The 17791-nt window shown below is 62.4% G+C and overlaps 2 protein-coding genes and 1 long non-coding RNA gene across 14 annotated transcripts in view; 2 read left to right on the plus strand and 1 right to left on the minus strand.

Annotated features, from left to right (window-relative positions):
- The window catches only part of ACTN4 (actinin alpha 4), a 70776-nt gene extending 66752 nt beyond the window's left edge, over positions 1 to 4024 (plus strand). For 3 of the 7 annotated variants that reach the window (XM_086689683.1, XM_086689682.1, XM_086689686.1), the window contains 4 exons: positions 273 to 419; positions 1260 to 1340; positions 2296 to 2454; positions 2591 to 4024. In XM_086689683.1, the coding sequence (XP_086545809.1) occupies positions 273 to 419; positions 1260 to 1340; positions 2296 to 2454; positions 2591 to 2749 (546 nt within the window). In that variant the 3' untranslated portion in view covers positions 2750 to 4024. Of the gene's footprint in view, positions 1 to 272; positions 420 to 1259; positions 1341 to 1647; positions 1714 to 2295; positions 2455 to 2590 lie in introns of all 7 variants that reach the window. The other 4 variants (XM_086689689.1, XM_086689687.1, XM_086689685.1 and 1 more) reach the window with 2 other exon arrangements.
- CAPN12 (calpain 12) lies at positions 3916 to 17582 on the minus strand. 5 transcript variants are annotated; one of them, XM_086689691.1, is made up of 22 exons: positions 17174 to 17582; positions 16373 to 16505; positions 14683 to 14752; positions 14409 to 14527; positions 14123 to 14256; positions 13207 to 13375; positions 12079 to 12153; positions 11923 to 12008; positions 11778 to 11852; positions 10988 to 11151; positions 10668 to 10900; positions 10365 to 10376; positions 10026 to 10234; positions 9842 to 9884; positions 9685 to 9744; positions 9106 to 9163; positions 8659 to 8729; positions 8496 to 8558; positions 7803 to 7881; positions 4713 to 4829; positions 4568 to 4626; positions 3916 to 4444 (listed from the first exon to the last, which is right to left on the minus strand). In XM_086689691.1, the coding sequence occupies exons 2-22, from the start codon at positions 16460 to 16462 to the stop codon at positions 4154 to 4156; spliced, it is 2277 nt and encodes a 758-aa protein (XP_086545817.1). In that variant the 5' UTR covers positions 16463 to 16505; positions 17174 to 17582; the 3' UTR covers positions 3916 to 4153. The 5 variants fall into 5 exon arrangements, with proteins under 5 accessions (XP_086545817.1, XP_086545816.1, XP_086545818.1 ...); XM_086689690.1 differs by lacking the exons at positions 16373 to 16505; positions 17174 to 17582 and adding an exon at positions 15117 to 16325; XM_086689692.1 differs by lacking the exons at positions 16373 to 16505; positions 17174 to 17582 and adding an exon at positions 15117 to 16324 and having other exon boundaries at positions 4305 to 4474.
- LOC147573590 (uncharacterized) lies at positions 9911 to 11859 on the plus strand. Of its 2 annotated transcripts, none has more exons than XR_015244856.1 (3): positions 9911 to 10396; positions 10619 to 10694; positions 10981 to 11859. It is a non-coding gene; the product is annotated as an uncharacterized LOC147573590 (long non-coding RNA). The 2 variants fall into 2 exon arrangements; XR_015244855.1 differs by having other exon boundaries at positions 9912 to 10108.
- Positions 17583 to 17791: the final 209 nt, after the last annotated feature.

Here is a 17791-nt window from a genome sequence, read left to right on the forward strand (position 1 = left end):
GCTGGGCCCTGGCCCTCACTGCTTCCGTCACAGGAGGACCCGAGCGCTTGGCAGGGGCACGGGGCGGTGCCGGGCCGGTATCCCCATGTGCACACGCGGTGCGCCGGAGAGCCTGGGGCTGGGGGCGTTTGGGAGAGCCAGGGCCAGCCCACCTCCGGGCCGCACGCCCTGTGTGAGGAGGGCCGGGTTCCAAGCCCCTGGCGGCCGCGGCTGCGGTAGACTTGGAGGCCGCCCCGGCCTGAGCCGTGGTCATCCCCTCGCCCCACCCCCAGCACATCCGCGTGGGCTGGGAGCAGCTGCTCACCACCATCGCCCGCACCATCAACGAGGTGGAGAACCAGATCCTCACCCGCGATGCCAAGGGCATCAGCCAGGAGCAGATGCAGGAGTTCCGGGCGTCCTTCAACCACTTCGACAAGGTGAGCGGTTTCCTCTGCCCCTGGCGTCTTCCCTCCCTGCTGTCGTCGTCCCATCCTGCCCCCACCGTCTCTGCATCTGTCCGTTCACCTCACAGTGCTGAGTACCAGTCACCACTCAGCGGGCTGGCAGGGCCCTGGCCGGCAGAGGGGGTGCAGGGGTGCGTCACCTTGACCCACAGCCTAGGTAGGGTTCCTCAGGATGAGGAAGGGGGGGGGTCCCAAGTCCTGGCCCCGGGGCCGTGCGTCCTCGCCAACCTGCCCATGAGACCCTGGGATGGACTCGGTCCTGGCACACCCGAGATCTGAGACCTGACCGTGCACCTGGCCCCCGCACACACAGAGCATTCTGAAAATTCAGGTCTGGTCTGGCAGGCCCGCTAGGAAGGCCCTGAGCGCCTGAGTTGGCTGCATTCCCCACCTGCCCTGCTGGGCCCGCGCATCACGAGGTGCACGCTCAGCTCTGCACTGTCTGGCGGGGACCTGGTGTCCCAAGCAGGATGGAGTGTAATCTTTTTCTCCCACCCCAAATCCCAGAGGCCAGGAGAGCGCCCTGTTCCCCCCGCCCAGGAGCCCCAGGACTCAGTGCTCAGTTCTGTACCACTCAGCTCCCACCCCTGCTCTGGCCGAGGCCTTGGGCAGAGGCCTCTGACCGCCCTCCCCCCGCTCCACCGTCCCTGGCCATCACCTTGTCCATGTCACCTCTAACTCTGTGTTTCCCCCCCCGATGTGTTCCCCTCCCCCCGCCCTCTGCATGTGACCCTGGCCCCTCTCCCCACGTCTCCGTGCCGGCCTGGTCTCCACACCGCCCCTCGCACACACCCGCCTTCGGACGCCCGGCAGGACCACGGCGGGGCGCTGGGGCCGGAGGAGTTCAAGGCCTGCCTCATCAGCCTGGGCTACGACGTGGAAAATGACCGGCAGGTACGCGCCCCCCTGGGCCCCAGCGGACTGTGGCATTAACTGCTCTTCTCTCTCTCTCTCCTTCTCTCTGTCTCCCCCCTCCCTCTCGCCACTCCACCCCTTGCCATGTGTGTGCCATTTCACCGGCTCTCTTGCCTCCTCCCTGCCCTGTGTCTCTCTGGACACCTTCCCCCTTACCTGGTCTCTCGGGGCCACCTCTGTCTCCCCGGCTCCCACCACTGTCCTGTTTCCCTGCTGTGCACATGGGGCGGCCCCTCTTGCCTACTCTGGGCCTGGCCTCCTCTGCTGTCCCTGCGTCCTCGAGCAGAAGCAGACAGGCAGCATGGACTCCGATGACTTCAGGGCTCTGCTTATCTCCACAGGATACAGCCTGGTATGCAGCCTCTGCCTCCCCCTCGCTGCTGTGCCTCTCCTCCCCCACTCCTCTGCCCCCTCTTCTCTGCGCAGCCTCCCCCCTCCTCCTCACCGCCTCCAGAGTTTCCGTGTCCTCGGGGACACTCCCCCACCAGAGCAGCGCGGCCTCGCCGCCTCCTCCTCTGCTGCCTCTGCTGGGCTGGGGTCTCTCCGATGACTCCCTGAGCTGCCCACCTCCTTTTCTGGAAGTCTCCAGAGAGAGGAGGTCAGGCCTCTGGCTCTCTCCCCTTTCTCTTTCTCTCTCTTTCTTTCTTTCTTCCCTACCCTCCAGAGCTAAGTCGTGAGCCTCGGGCTGAGGAGCAGTAGACTTGTTTGATCCATTTCCCAACTCCCACTTCCCAAAAACGTGGGTGGGGAGGACAGAGGGAGCATATCCCCAGTCTGGGCGAGTGGGCCCTTGGCCTGGGGAGCCAGAGCCCGTGGAGGCGGGCGGATGGCACGGGCTGACGGCAGGTGGCCCTGCTCTCCTGGCTCCGTTCCACTAGGCCGGGCCCTGCCCCGCTCCAATGCAGCCTGTCCCCCACCCCACTCCCCCTTGCAGGGCGACGCTGAGTTCAACCGCATCATGAGTGTGGTTGACCCCAACCACAGCGGCCTCGTGACCTTCCAAGCCTTCATTGACTTCATGTCAAGGGAGACCACCGACACAGACACGGCCGACCAAGTCATTGCCTCCTTCAAGGTCCTGGCAGGGGACAAGGTAAGCAGGAAAGGAAACCCCGGGGGCACCTGGGCTCCCGGCAGGGAGGGGCCCTTGCAGCCAGGACTGGGAGAGGGGGGCTGGGCAGAGCCGGTGGGGGTGGGGGTGGCTCACAGTCCCACCCTCCCACCCCTAGAACTTCATCACGGCCGAGGAGCTGCGGAGAGAACTGCCCCCCGACCAGGCCGAGTACTGCATCGCTCGCATGGCGCCGTACCAGGGCCCTGATGCTGTGCCTGGCGCCCTCGACTATAAGTCCTTCTCCACAGCCCTGTACGGAGAGAGTGACCTGTGAGGCCCCCACTGGAGAAACCCCAACCGAACGCCCCCTCCTCACAGCCTCCAGGAGGGGCTGGGGGAGCCCTCCGCCCTTCTCCCCGCTGTGGGGGCCTCCCAGGTCCTGTTCCTCTGACTCTGTATCTATGCAAAGCACTCTGTCAGTTCTTTCCGGGGGGTGGGGGTGGGGGTGGGGGGTGGGGTGGGCAGGGAGGGGCTGGGGCAGGCTCTCTCCTCTCTCTTTGTCTGTTGGCCCCCTCCCCCTGCATAGAGGTGAGGGAGACTTTCGGGGTCAGCGCTTCTGGTCTGGTAAATATATATGATGTGTTGTTTTGTTTTTTAACTATGTGGAGGGGACCATGGATTCCCACAGCAAAACAGGTCCCCTCCAGGCCCTAGGAATGCCCCCCACACTTTGTCCCTTCCCCTTGCCTACCCCCACCCACCACCACCACCACCACCACCACCACCACCACCACCACCACGAGGTCCCTTCAAGGCCTCCCACATCCAGGCCAAAGCCCTACGTGCCTTGTCCAGGAACCGCCCTGGCCTGCCGTGGGCCCTGCAGTGGGCCCAGCAGAGGGCGACACAGCTGCCCTACAGGAAAGAGGACCCCGCCTTGCTCCCTTCTTCCCTCTCCCCTCACCTGCGATTGCCAGGAGATGAGGGGGTGCAACTCAGCACCCTCCTTTTCTGCAATGGAGGAGTAGGGTTGGGCAGACCAGCCTCTCACCCCCACCCCCAGCCAGCCCCCACCTTGCTTTGTCCAGACATGTATATCTCTCAGATTTTTCTAAGGACCAAAAAGCAAAAACAAAAAAACAAAAAAAAAACAAAAAAAAAGAAAAAACACAAAACAACAAAAACAAAAAATGCACACACAAGAAAAACCTATAAAAAAGGAATTAAAAACTTTCAGAGAATTACTATTTACTTTATTAACTTACGGATTTATTATATAAATATATATTCACCTAGCAACACATCCTTGCCGCCTTCTGCTCTCATGATGAAGACATAGCTGATCTGCCGCCCTCCCCCAGCCCCTTCCCGCTTTTCCTCTCTGCCGTCTGTCATTGGGCATGGGTCTCTGGGGACCCTCCCGAGGTGGAGGGTGGGCTGCTGGCCTGGCTGCCTGTTAGTTGATGGGTTTTTCTCCCTCCCCCTCCTCCCCCCTCCCCATTTTTGAGTTTATTCTGATTGATTTGATTTTTTTTTTTTTTCTCGGTTTCTGGATAAACCACCCTTCTTGGGGACAGGATAATAAAACATGTAATATTTTTCAGAAGGATTCCTACGGTGTTCTCTCTTTTTCTGTCTCCCGTCTCCGTTCTCTGCTTAGCAGAGCCACGGGAGAACCTCTTCCCAGAGCAAGGCTGGGCCTGGGAGATCCCCGTCCCCGTGACTGTAAAAATGGGTGCTACCGGGGACCCGCTCTTGCCAGGCTCCGAGCGCTAAGTCGTGTAGCCTGCGCGAGAAGAGTGCCGTCGCCATCCCCGCGTCCGGATGGGGAGAGCAAAGCGCAGAGAAGTGCAGGGAGCCGCGTGGCCAGCATCGCCCGGCTGGTGGGCACTGGAGCCAGAAGCCTCTCCAGGCAGGCTGGCTCCCGCGGCGACGCTCCGAACCGCCGCTTCGCGCCAGAGCACCGGCCCCGCGTGCCGGGCAGAGGCGGAGGGGGTCCCGGCGGCTCTTCCGCCTCTGGCCGCAGGTGCTGCTAGGAGAAGGTGGCCACCTCCATCCACTGGGGGAGAGAGGACCGCCGGCTCGAGGCAGAGGTCCCTGGGGAGGACGCCCACCCGGCCGCCCCGAGCCGCTCCCTCCGGCCCAGGCTCACCTGTCTGCGGGTCAGGCAGACGACGCCCTCACCTCCCTCCAGCTGCCGGCTGCAGTGGCCTGTGCGGAGAGGGCGGGTTGAGCACCCGCCGGGGCGCGTGGGAGACCTCCTCCCCCTGGCCCACCCGCGCCCGGGCGGCACTCACGGAAGACGCAGGTGAGCTGGGCTGCGCACGACACGAAGCGCTCGAAGTCCACCTGCAGGCGGCTGTCCCGGTAGCGGCTGGTGAGGGCCTGGGTCAGCTGGTTGTTCAGGTGGAAGCCTAGGGGAGGCCACCGCTGAGCCTCGGCCGTCCCCGTGAGCCCCACCTCAGCGCCGCGCCCCACCGCGACTCTCCCCGGGGAAGACACCGAGCTGCTCCCGCCCCTCGAAGCCCAGCTCTGCCTCGTCCCCGCCGTGCGGCCGCGGGCAGCTCCCTTCACTTCTCCGTGCCGCGGCTTTCTCCTCTGTCAGACGGGGACGGTGACGGCCCCGACCCCGCAAGGCTGTGCGAAGATGCCCCACGTAGAGCTCAGAACAGTGGCACACAACGACTGTGTGTCAGTCTTATTGTTCTTTAAATTCTGGTGAGTTTCTGCTAATGGACCCTGGAGGATGTTTCTGTGCAGCAAAACGTCGTCAGTCCCACACAGAGCCTCTCTTCATACCCCTACCAGAGGCAATTTCTAAACTTTAGAAATCACCTGATAAAAATCACCTCTGATGACACATCTCAATAGGCTTTTGACAAGGCTTTTGACAGACCGCGTTGCAGGTCAGGTAACCCTCCGAGAGGCAGGGCTGCAGGACGGCTCCCCCTTCCCCCACGTGGCCACATAAACGCAGTTCTGAGGACAATTTCATGGGCTTCTGCTGCCTCCTAAAGCCCATCTCTGCCCCCTGTTCTGTGCCTTCGTTCACCAAAGAAACGCTTGTCTGGTGCCATCACCTGCTGGGCCTCGTGTGAGGTGCTGTGAACGGCCCGGAGGAGGTCGGGGGCCTGCAGCCCCACCCTGGCAGTGTGACCTCCCACAGCCCCCCGGCCTTCATCTGCCCTGAGCCAGGGGGGACCCTGGCCGGAGCCCAAGAAGAGGCCAGAACCCGTCAGCTGCCCCCTCACATTCCTACTGACCTCTCATGCAGACTGCTTCCTCTGGCCACTCTCGTGTGCTGCCTGGTGTGGGGTCCTGCCCGGGATCCCCTGCCGCTTGGGAAACCCCTCACGTGGTTCACTAGGTCCCTGCGACCCCTCCCCAGGGCCCCCATTGTCCTTAACCGCCCAGTGGCCTTCGCAGACCACGCCTCATCTACCCCTCCAACCCCTCCTGCACTTGGGCTTTGCGCTTTGTCTTGCCTCCCTGGTACGCGATGTTCCTTCTGCCCAGAACGCTCCTAAGCCTTGTGCCGCCTCCTTCAGGAAGCCCTCTCCGATCCCCCCGCCCTTCCCGCCTGCAGTGTGGAGCACCTCCTTGGCTCCCTGTGTCCACCCCGTCCCCACCCTGACCCCTCTGGGCTGTCCCTGTCCTTGGTGACTCTGGAAGCCGCTGGAGGTAAGGGAAGGGTTTCCGGTCACCACCAAACCCCCAGCGTCAGCCGGCACAGGACCAGAAGCAGAGCAGGTGTCCGGGGAACACGCAGAGTGCGGCTGAGCTGCACCAGGTCGCTTTTCTTGCTGACCTCCCTCCCCGAGACCGCCCACCATATCCAGGGGCCCCTGGAGCTTGCTTCCTGCTGGTCCCCTCCCCGGCGCTCCCTCCTCCATACACAGTGGGACCTTCCCTTTGCTCTTGGCTCCAGCCCCCCACATACCCTGACCTTAGACTTGCCTTATCTCCTTCCTCTCCTACATATTAAAAAAACGATTTTTCCAAGAGCCTAGGTCCTCATGAGGCCTCATAGAGCTTTGCTTTCTCACCCCACTGATCTTTCCTCTCTGACCACTGCCATCTCCCCACCCTCCTCCTCTGGCCACACCAGCCCCCTCTCTCATGTCCATTACCTGGCCCCTTGAAGCTGTTGCAGCGGGGCCCACGCTCTGATCTCAGGGCCTTTGCACAGGCTGCCCCTTCTGTCTAGACCACACCTGGTCCTGTGTCCCCGAGGTTCAGTCTCCCTTAGCACCCTGGTCCTTCCCTGACCGCTGTGTCCCAGGCCACCACCCCCCCCACACACACACACACATACACCTGCTTTCTTTTCCCGCCATAGCATGTGTTACCATCTGACCCAGATGATCTTGTTCGTCGCCTGTGTGCGGCACCAGAACGTCAACCCCCACCCGCAAGAGCGCTTTATCAGTCTTCTGCCTAGATTAACACCAGGCACGGACAAGAGGCCCAGTAATACGAACAGCACAAACCCTCCATCACCCCACGCTCTCGCCTCTGCTTCTGTCCGCCCGGGACTCCATTTCTGTCTCTGTGCCACACCTCCCAGCCTTCTATCTGACTCCATCTCCCCTCCGCTTGGGCTTTCTTGCATGTCTCTGGACTTCAAAGGTTCTCCCCCAGGGCCCCCCTGCCTCTCAGACTGGGTCACAGGCGGTCAGGCTTGCCTCCCATCCCCCATGTCTCACCCTGGGCTTCCGCTGTGGCAGATGAGCCCTGGGGAGGGGGGCGGCGGGGGCGGGGGGGGGGGCGACAGGGAGTTCCCTTCTGGTCCCAGCCCCTTCACGCACACACGCACATCCCTAACTTGCTTCAGAGCCCAGGGAAAGCCTTGCTCCCTGGCTCCGCCCCCTCGGGCCGGATTTTGTGCTACACAGAGGGAATGAGGCTGTTCCTCTCCTGGAAGAAGCCAGCCTTTCCTAAACCTTTGCCGGGGCAGTAACTAGAAGCAGCTTCCCCCCAGCGCTGAGCCCTGCAGGCTCCTCCCAGCTGCCCTGTGTCCTGGCCATTTTACACGGAGACTCCCTCAAGGAGAGGGACTCAGGTGCCCAAGGCCCCCCAGGGAGTAAGTACAGGCAGGATTCCAGCCCAAACTCAGGGGAATATGGGCCATTTTACCACAATGCCCTGGGGACCGGTGCCCGTCAGACACGGGCTCCCAGGCTTCCCCTCTCTTCCCCTTCTGGGAGGCCCTGCTCCAGGCCCCCAGCACCCTCCCGGGCCCATCCCCCCTCGCGCCCCGTCTCCCGAGGGCATCCAGTCCCGGCCAAGAGCTGGCAGCAAACCAAGGTGAGCAGGCAGCCAGGCCTGCGAGAGTGCAGCAGGTAGGCAAGGGAGCAGACCCGGCCCCGTGGCCCCGCCGCACACACCTGCCGCATTCAGCGCCAGCCTCAGCTCGTACGAGTTCATGGTTCCAGAGGCGTCCTCATCGAACTTGTCAAATGTGGCCTGGGCGGGGAGGCACGGGTCAGTCCCACCCCCCGAGCCCCCCAAGCCCCCTGAAAGGGGGACCTTGGAGGCCAGTCAGCCTGGGTGCCCACCCAGCTCCCTTTCTTCCTGGCTTCGGGCCCTGGGCAGGCAGCTCTACCACTTTGAGCCCGTTTCCCAGTCTGTGAAATGGGAATACTAGTAACGGCCAGACGGATTCCACCCACCAGGGGCTTCGAGAGGGCTCGGCACAGGGAGGCCCTGGACCACTCCCTCCTCCCGGGGCCGGAGAGGCGGGAATTAACACCTCCCGCTGGCAGACAAAGGCCCCTCAAGGGGAGGTGACTTGCCTAAGGTCGCAAGGCCAGAGGGGGGCCGACCTGGGAGCCGGGATTTCAAACCAGGACCAGAGCCTGTGTTTTCCACCCCTGAGCCACTTAGTGCCCCTGGAGGGACCACAGAAGGGCAGGTGGGACAAGGCCAGATCCCTCCAAGTCGTCCCTCCACGTTGGTATGACGTGGTCCACTTTCTCCTCCCCTGGGGCCCCGCGAGCCCACAGGGCACCTATGTCCTCGTTAGTAAAAGTGCCTTACCTTCCGGGAGGAGGTGGCTCCCCCAACCCTCCCCCCCTTACCTGCCACTCCAGGAGATGGCCCCAGAGCTGCTGGAAGTGGTGCAGGGTGAGGCTTTGCCCGTTCTGGGGATGGGGCATCTGGTTAAAGTCATTGTCCCCAGAAGGGGGACACGGGCCCCAGCATGCCCATCCTCCCCGTCCAGGCACTGCCCCCCTCATATACCCCAAAACACCGCAGCAGCTGCTCACAGGTCCTGAGCCCAATCTCTCGAGGGGTCCGGGCGTGGGACCTGGCTGCAGGAAACAAACGAAGCCGAGTACTTCCTGTGAGCTGGCCGTCATCACAAGTGCTGGGGACTGCCGCTATCCCCTACCGCTGTCCTCACGCCAGCAACTGAGGCTCAGAGAGCCAAGTGACCGCCGGGAACTGGCAGAGCCGACATGTGAACCCAGGCAAGGGGATTCCAAGCCCCTCGTGGCAGCTACGCCCCCTGCCTCCCTTCGAGAAAGGGGGTCCTTTTGAGTGGGGTGGCCTCAGTCCTGCCACAGGCCCCACACGTGGGAAGACGCTGTCAGGCTGAGTCCAGGGCTCCCGTGACCTGACTCCCAGCAGCATCATGAATTAACACACATGGGGGGTCCGTGGGGTCCACCCCGATCCCCAACTCACCAGGCTCCAGGGCGATGCTTAATAAGGTCTGGAGCTGAGGGGCGCTGAGTGCTTCCTCCTGCTCAAGGAGAGAGAAGGTGTGAGGCCATTCACTCAGGCCATTCGACAACACAGCACAGCTGGGGGCTGACCAAATTAGCATGCTGGGTGATGCTGGGGACACCGCAGTGACAGAGAGCTCATGGTCCAGGGAGAGCTAGAGACCTGTCCCCAGAGCAGACAGGGCTGCAGTGGAGAAGCACTGGGCCCCTGGAGTCCACAGCAGGCCTGCAGTTGACCAGCCCCGGGGGGAGAGTGTGGGAGAGCTTCCAGAGAAGGGCATGTTAGAAAGATGAGGCTTTAGCCGGGGCAGGGGGTGTGAAGGGAGAGAGGGCCATCCAGGCAAAGGTACACAGACTGAGCAAAGGCCCTGAGGCAGGGAAGAGCTGTGAGCATTTTGAGAGCAGAAAGTCAGGAGATTTAAGCACAGAGGGATGGAGAAACTAAAGCAAAATGAGACACCCAGGATGGTGGGGGCGGGGGGGTGTCGGTGTCCAAGGGGAGGGGTGGACTCCCTCTGCCCGGTCCCCCCATCCTCACCTCTCCGGCCAGCTCCTGAAATAGCTGCTCCAGCCCCAGCTCCAGGGGAACGTAGGGGACCTGTGGGGCAGGGTGGGGGTGGCATGGAGTTTAGTGCCGGCCCAGAGGACCCCCACCCGGTCCTGCCCCGCAGTGCCCATCCCCTGCAGCCCCTCACCAGGAGGGCGTGCAGGTCGGCGCTGATGACGTCATCGATCTCCCTGCAAATGACACAAGGAAAGTGGGGGAGGGGACGCTCCCCCCCCCCCCCCCGCGTCTGGGGCCCTGGGCAGATCCCCGCGGGGGTCCCGGGAAGCGGGGCCCTGGGGCTCCCGAGGGCGGGTCCGGGTGCCCCGGCTCACACGGCGGTGTGGCGGCGCTCGGAGAAGACGCGCAGCGTGAAGTCGGCCTCGTCGCCGGTGCGGGCGGCGCTGGGCACCACCAGGTAGTGGCCGGGGCGCAGGCGGCAGCGGCGGCTCACGTCGCGGCGGGCGCAGAAAGGCGAGCGGTCGGCGCGCAGCAGGCCGGGCAGGAGCGCGCGGCTGCGCGGGGAGTCCCACAGGCCCAGCAGCTGCGGGGCCAATGCGGCGCGATCGTGACCGTGACCCGGGCCGCCCGCGGTCACGCTGTCCGCCCGCCGCCCTGGCGCCGGGTGCCCGAGCCCCCGGGGCCGGGATCTGGGGGACCCCGCCGCGACCCACCTCCTCGGGGATCTGTAAGGAGGAAGAACGGGGCGAGTCAGACAGAGCCCCCCACACCTCCCTCTTCTTCCCATTCCCCCATCATCACGCCCCTGCCCCTCAGTCCCTGTCCCGGCCAGCCCATCTGCGACCCCCGCTGGACCGGGCTCCCGTCTGCGCCCTCGGCGACCTTCCCTGCCCCTCGTTCCCCACCCCCCACCCCCATGCCCTCGGCTCTGTCCTGTCTCTGACCTCCACCCCTTCAGCCTTCCCAGCCCCTCCACGCCTGTCCCCTGCTGCTTCCGCTAAGCCTTGGGGTCCCACCTGGAACACGTGGAAACCCACGGTGAGGTAAGTGAGGCCCTGGGCCCTCAGGCGCCTGCGGTTGCGCTGGATGAGTGACAGAAGGACGGTGCACTTGGGGATGCGGCCACCCCTCGCAGGGCCCCACGCTCCTGCCGCCCCCCAGCCCCCCCAGGGCCCCTCCTCATCATCGTCCTCTTCCTCATCGGGCTCCAGCAGCGTCAGTCGGAACTGGGGGTTGGTCCAGAAGGTCTCTAGCGGACGGGAGAGAGAGGGGGTCACCCGGCCTGCCACAGCCCTCCCCCCCTTGCTCGCTTCTTGGGGCGCCCTCCAGGCCTCACCGTTGCCAGGCTGGCTCCCGCCAGAGTTGAAGCCCCGCACCCAGCGGCCTTGGAAAGTGTGGATGTGCCAGCCACCCCCCGCTGGGCTCGGGCCCAGCACCTCGGGGCTCAGCGAGCAGACCTGGACGGTGTTGAAGCATCGGACGAAGTCCTCCAGCCCCATCCTGCCGGGTGGCCAGCGCTCAGGTCCTCCCCAGCCGCCACCTCCCCGGGGCCCCCGTCTGCCAAAGACCCCAGGATGACCCCCCCCCCCAACCACAACCCTCCCCGATTCCTCAAACATCGCCAAGTACCCATCAGTCCACCAGATGGTACCGCGTCTCCGGAAGGAACCCCAGATCGCTGAGCCCCCCAGCTCCCCCGGATCTCTCCAAGTCCCCGGCAATGCCCCACAGACAACCGAGCTCCATACACTCCTCCCCAATATTGCCAAACTGCCTTCAGCCCCCAAACATCAAGACCCTTGGGCTCTCAGCAGCTGGTATCCTTAAGCCCCTTAAAATGCCCCCGACACCAGCAAGCCTCCTACAATGGCCCTAAATGTTAGCCAGCCCCCTTCAGCCCTCCAAAGATTACTGCTCTTCCCAGTTCCCCTAATATTACTGCGAATTCTTCCTCGACTCCCCCAGATAGAACCCAACCCCGAAGTTACCACCATATGGACAGTTTCTAGCTGTTAAGACTCGTCCCCGTGAACGAGTCCCGTGTCCCTTCGAGCAGGCTTCGCCCCCTCCCTGAGCCCCGTCGGCCTGGCGCTGGTCCAGAGGCAGGGCTGGGCTGGGCTCCTCACCAGAACTCGCCATCCTCCTTTTTGACCAGCAGGGTGTCTCGGCACTCGGCGGGGAGCGCGTCCCAGCGTGGGCAGCTAGGGAGACTGGGGTGTGAGGGGAGGGCGGGCGGGTCCGAGCCCCCCGCCCACCCCGGATCCATCCCACCTGTCGCTCCAGGCCCCGGTCCACTCCACGCGGCCCCATGGGTTCCGCAGCCGCAGCAGCCGCACCTTGGTGAAGCCCAGGGACACCTGAGGACGGCATCATCCGTGGGCGGTGGCGCCGAGGCACCCCTGTAGCCCGTTCGCGGGGGATACTCACCTTGTATGTGCCCGTGACTGAATACGCGTGTCCCTTCACCAGCCCATCTTCGGTGCGGTACTCGCCCCGATCACTCTGGGCGGAGGACAGGGGATGCTGAGGCCACGATGGGGGGACAAGAGAGTGGCTGCTCCTCTCTGCCCCCCCCTTCTCCTGCCACCACAGCAGGAGTCAACCAGAGCTCCGAGAGGGCGTCAGATGGGGGAGTGAAGGCGAGAGGGGAAGGAGAGAGAGGAAGAGGAAGATGAGACAAAAATACTTGGAGAGGACAGAGACGTAGACAGAGAGAAAGATGCAGGCCAGAGACTGAAGGAGGCAGAGAAACCCAAAGGACCGGGAATCAGTAACTGAGCACAGGATTAAGCAAATGAATGAGTGAAGGAATTAGACCAATTCAGCGAATGACTATGTGATGGGGTCACAGATGAACGTATGACTCAAGCTGAGCCCACGAAAGTCAATCCTAAGACTTTCGCTGAAATTCTCAGAAAGAGGCTTTGCCTTAAAAAAAGCGGGGGCGGGGGCGGGCGCCTGGGTGGCTCAGTCGGTTAGGCCTCCGACTTCAGCTCGGGTCATCGGCTCAGGTCATGATCTCGCGGTCCGTGAGTTCGAGCCCCGCATCGGGCTCTGTGCTGACAGCTCAGAGCCTGGAGCCTGTTTCAGATTCTGTGTCTCCCTCTCTCTCTGACCCTCCCCTGTTCATACTCTGCCTCTCTCTGTCTCAAAAATAAACAAACATTAAAAAAAATTTTTTTTTTAAAAAACCACTTAAATAATAATAAAAACCGCTGGGGTGGTAGGAGGGACCCGCAGTTGTGGGAGCCCTTCGGAGCCCATGAGAGGAATGCCCCCCCAGGAATGAAACTAATCCGGAACCAGGAATAGAAAAACACATTCTCAACATCCACTGGATGAGCACCTGGATTCAGCTGTGCCTGAAGCCCGTTTGGTTATGAGAGCAAATACATTTCCTTTTGACTTGCCGGAGTTGGATGGGTGAGAAAGACCAGCCAACAGTGAACAGAACAGAGAAGAAGGCACAGGAGCCCACCCCCCCCCCCACCCCTCTCAAGCCCTGACTGTGCCCTGGTCCTGATGGGGGTTCCCATGGGGGTCTGACTCTCTCACCAGGGCAGTGGCGCCCACGAGGGACTCCTTGGCCAAGGCATGGCGCAGGGCAGAGAAGAGGCCTGGGGTGTCTCGCCTCAGGTAGAGTACCTCGCCCACGCCGCCTGTGAAGTCCACGAAGGCCTCATTCATGTGGCCGCCTCGCATCACCTCATAGGAGCCGTGGAGCCTGTGGGGGCAGGTCCGGGGTGGGAACGTCTCGGGCATGTAGGAGCATCTCACGCGCCGTCCCCGCCCCGGGACCTGGGGTCCCCTGGGGTGTGCGGGTCCAGGGGGCCAACCCTGACATCTGCAGACTCCCAAGGTGGGTAGGGGACTGTGGCACAGTCTGGAAGCCCTTGGAGATTGGACCTGTGGTCCCTGGGCCACAGGACTGTGTGATGTGGGAGATCACAGGAGACCTCTGCCAGAATTCTGGGCATCCCGGGAGCCGTGTCTGAAACTCTGAGTCTCCGGGAGATGTCTGCGTTGGGGGTGATCTCCATGGGGCTTGTGGGGGATTTCAGAGCCACAGCGTGGAGAAAAGCAAAGATCGAGGGTTCCATGGACTCCACTCAATATTTGGGAGGTGCTTTGGGCTTCCCAGTATAGTAGGAGAGATTTTTTTTCTGGATTCTCAGGTCCCCCAAGGGGGGAGATCTTAGCTCTGGTGGCTCCAGGGCCCGAGAGAGGAGATTTCAGGCTCCTGAGGAATTGCGAGTGTTGGTGGGTCTCTAGGAACGTTTTGTGTGAAATGTGGCTAGAGGGAGGTATTGATAATTTGGAGGCCCTCAGGGGATGGTGTGACCTCAGGGGCCTGGGAGCCGTGACGTGGTTGGGGACCCCTGGCGGGCTGTGTAGAGGGTCCCAGCCGTCCGCCTCCGGGGACCCCTTGTGGGGTGGGGCCTGCCAGCCGGGACGTGTGCTGGGTCCTTACTTGGCATAGGCCTTTTCCAGGAGCGGGGCCCAGAACTCGTTCCGCTGATCCGAGCGCACGAACATCAGCTTCCCGTCACGCACCGGCAGCCTGTCGTCCACCACGACGTCCACCCAGCGGCCAAACTGCCAGAGCTGGTGAGAGAAGGGCAGGGTCCAGGCTTCCAAGGACCCCACCCTCCGACCCCAAGCCCTGCCGCACCGGCCCGTGAATTACAGCCCCAAGGGGACAGTGTCAATGTCACCGTGGGGGAGACTGAGGCATGAACAGAGGTCCTGAGCTTTACCTGGAAGTGGAAGACACCTGCGTAGCCCCCTTGGAACCCCTGTCCAGGGGGCACCACCCGGCACAGGAGCCGGGGATACAGAGTGAGGGAGGCAGCGGCCGCAAGAAACCAGCAGTTACCTGGGGGGAGAGATGAGGACTGGGGGAGCCTGGAAAGAGGGAGACTGAGGCGTGGGGAGAGGAGAGCCTGAGGGGGAGACCCAGGGGCCGAGCCGGCAGGGACCCAGCTGCAACTTGCCGGCTCTGGCGGCCCCAGAGGGGTTCGGTGGTCTTACCTAGACGCCCCTGACACACGTCTGTTCGGCTCATATCCTCACAGATGAACTGGGGCTCGGCGCAAAACTCCTGGGGGGGTTGGGGGATTCCAGGCCTCAGCCAGGAAAGGGAGGGAAGGAGCAACTGAGAGGTCCGATGCCTGGGTCCCCTCCTGCCCTCGCTGCTCCAGGGCAATGAGCGCCTCCAACCCCGGGAGAGGCTTGTAAAGCCCGTGGACAGGGATTCGGCTTCCCTGGGCCTCGCCAGACCCGGGAGTCACGACAGCCAGCCCTCCTCCTCGTATCCGGGGCTCCCAGTCTCCTCCTCCCTCAGACCCAGGGGCCCAGCCCCCACAGCCCCCTCCTCCCTCGGACCCAGAAGCTCAGCACCCCGACAGCCCCCTCCTCCCTCAGACCCAGCGGCCCAGCCCCCACAGCCCCCAGCCACACATTACATGGGGCCTCAGCCATTCCACCCCTTTGGCCTTCTCCGAGTCCGGCCCCAGCTCATCGTAGCCAAGGGCATCGGGGCCAGCAGGGAAGTAAGGATCGCAGAACAGGATTCCCTCATCCAGGCAGGCTGCTCGGATTGCCTCGTATCTCTGGCCCCGAAAGGGCTTCGGGCCCCTGGTTCCAGGCCCTGCCTCCTCGTCCACCAGCTGGATAGTGACCCTCCTGCTGCCACACGCCATCGGGACACTCTGGGCTCCCAGGCTGGCCCCCGGGCCCTTTAACCTCCTGAGTCATGGGGGTGGGGCCTCCCCTCCATCAGAGCTCCGATGGGGGTCTTTAGGCAGCAAGGAGCCTTCCCTTGTTAATACTAATTGATGGTTTGGGGTGCTAGGCAGCGGGACGCCTCTTCTGTGGTTTCCTCCCCAGGGCGTGGGGCCTTCAGTTGTGGCTGGGCCAGAAACTTAATGGGCTTGGCCAACAGCAGGAGGGAAGGCGGGCAGAGCTGAGGGACAGAGAGTCCTGGAAGGAGGTCAGTGCGGGGGTGTGTTTCTGCCATCTCGTCCCTGCCTCTCCCTCTGTGGAGCTGGGGCCGCAGGGGTGAGGAGGGCGGTGTGTTTATCCTGCGTGTCTCCATCTCTCCTCGTCTCTCCATCAGACGGTTTCTCTCTCTGCCGTGGTGTCTCTCTTCTCTGTCTCGGCCTCACTGTCTCTGTCTCTGTCCATCTCTGTTGTCTCCTTTTGTCTTCCTCTGCTTTTATTTTCGCTGTTGTTGTTTTTAGCTCTGTTTTGGTTTTTGTCACTATATCTGTGTCTCTGTCTGTATCTCCCTCTGTCTCCATCCCTCTCTCCATATCTCTTTGGGGGTGTCTCGTTCTCTCTGTACCTTCTGTCTGGTGCATGCCTCCCAGTCCGTCCCTCACCACCCTTTTCTCTGCCCTGTAGCTTCTCAGGTCACCCACGGTGGACCCCGGGCCCCCTCTGGCTCACTCCTCCTGGGCCACCAGGACCCTGTCTCCCCCTTCCCCGACACGGCAGACCTCGGCCTGTTTGCCCCACACAGGGCTGACTGTGGAGGGCCCACTCTGCACCTACCTGCCCCGGGTCGGGAGGTGGGCCCACCGTGACCGTGACCGTGACCAGTGACACCCCACCCTACCCACGCGCCGCTCAGGGTCCAGTGGAGCGATATTTCCCCAAAAGGAAGCTGGAGCCTTTGGAAGAAGTGATAGAAATTGGTTCTGAGAGGCCACAAACTCACCAGTCTGGGTCCTGGCAGACTTTTACCCCCAGCGGGGGTCCCCTGCACTGTCACCTCTGTGGCAAGAGATGTCCCTGAGTCCTCAGGCATTCTTCCCTCCGAATGCACCGAAAGACACTGTCTGAGCCCCTGGCTGTGTGGCCACCAAACAGGGATCATAAAACAGGGTACTGTCCTGTAGAATTGCCAAGGCCACCCCCTCCCTCCCCCCACCCCCCGCCATGTGAGGCAGGTGACAGTGGTTTGGAACACCTGCCAGGGTTAAGAGCCAAGGGGCTGGGGTTCATGCCACTTACAGACTGTGTGTCTTGGGCAAGTCACTTAACCTCTCTGTGCCTCAGTTTCCTCATGTCTACAACAGGAACGATAACAATAGGACCAACGTCAGAGGGTTGTCGTGAGAAGCAAATGAGTGAACCCGAGGGACATGTTCAGAGCAGCACCTGACACGTGGATGCTCAGGAAACAGCTGTTCCCAGTGCATCTGAGGCCCCCATTCCCACCGAGAGGTCACAGCCCTTTCCCCTGTTTGCCCCCCAAGTACTACTACTAACAGTAGGAGGAAGCATTGAATAAAACCTGACACCTGGCAGTGAGCAGGAAACTGCCTGTGGAGACTGCCTGTCAGATCACAGACCGTTCGCCACCTGCCCGGCCCCTCCTGGCCTCCGTCCGCAGGTCCCCGCAGGTCCCCGCTGGCCACAGCTCTTCCTAGCTCCCTGCCGGCTGCCTGCCCTGGTGCAAGGCTCTGATCACATCCCACGAACAAGAGTTCGCTTGATTCTCCATCTCCCTCCTTACGTCCAGGGTCCCAGATACGCCTTCCCCCGCCAACGAAAGAAAAACGCATTGATGCCAGAGTCCTCCTGGACGTCTGTTGCTTTGGGAGCCGAGTATCCTCCACCGCTTTTTCTGGAATCGGCACCCCCAATACGTTTTGGGGATCCAAGGGTCCTTTAGTCTCAAGCCGTGTGGCTCCAGGACGGCTGGCCCCTCCCTCTAGCTCCGGGGAGGGGCGTTTGACCCAAACCAGCCAATCGGAGCAGCGCAGCCCTGGCCACACCCCCTGCTATTCCTGGGAGACTCCGGGCACGTGGCTTCTCTTTCTCTGGGTCCGGGAAGCTGGCGGGAGGGAAACCCGGAGCAGCCAGACTCCACCTCGGCCACCTTTGTCCTGAGACCCGTCCTGAGAATGAGGACAGCGCTGAGCAAAGCACCTCCAGGCGACAGGGAAAGATTCCATGAGCATAGTCTCTCAATGCGGATGTGCTTGAAGCCAGACTTTTACATTCAAGGAGCCAAGAAATTCTGCCCCTCTATTTTCCCCAGTTTTAATTTCAATTTAACGGTCTTTTTCTTTGTCGCTAGAAACCAAAAGAAACCTTTCCAATTTTCCGGGCATGATTTCTGCAACCATGC

This window comes from Puma concolor, chromosome E2 (assembly GCF_028749965.1).
Source record: "Puma concolor isolate L17-30 chromosome E2, mPumCon1.1.hap2, whole genome shotgun sequence".
Classification (NCBI taxonomy): domain Eukaryota; kingdom Metazoa; phylum Chordata; class Mammalia; order Carnivora; family Felidae; genus Puma; species Puma concolor.

What these genes read in the sequence shown, in the direction of transcription:
- CAPN12 (XM_086689690.1), bottom strand. Translation starts at nt 15,353, where the DNA reads ATGGCGTGTGGCAGCAGGAGGGTCACTATCCAGCTGGTGGACGAGGAG. An exon ending in CAGTCACGGGCACATACAAG is followed by an intron (nt 12,009 to 12,078) that starts GTGAGTATCCCC and finishes TGCCGTCCTCAG; the next exon opens with GTGTCCCTGGGCTTCACCAA. An exon ending in AGCTGCTGCGGTGTTTTGGG is followed by an intron (nt 8,559 to 8,658) that starts GTATATGAGGGG and finishes CCCCATCCCCAG; the next exon opens with AACGGGCAAAGCCTCACCCT.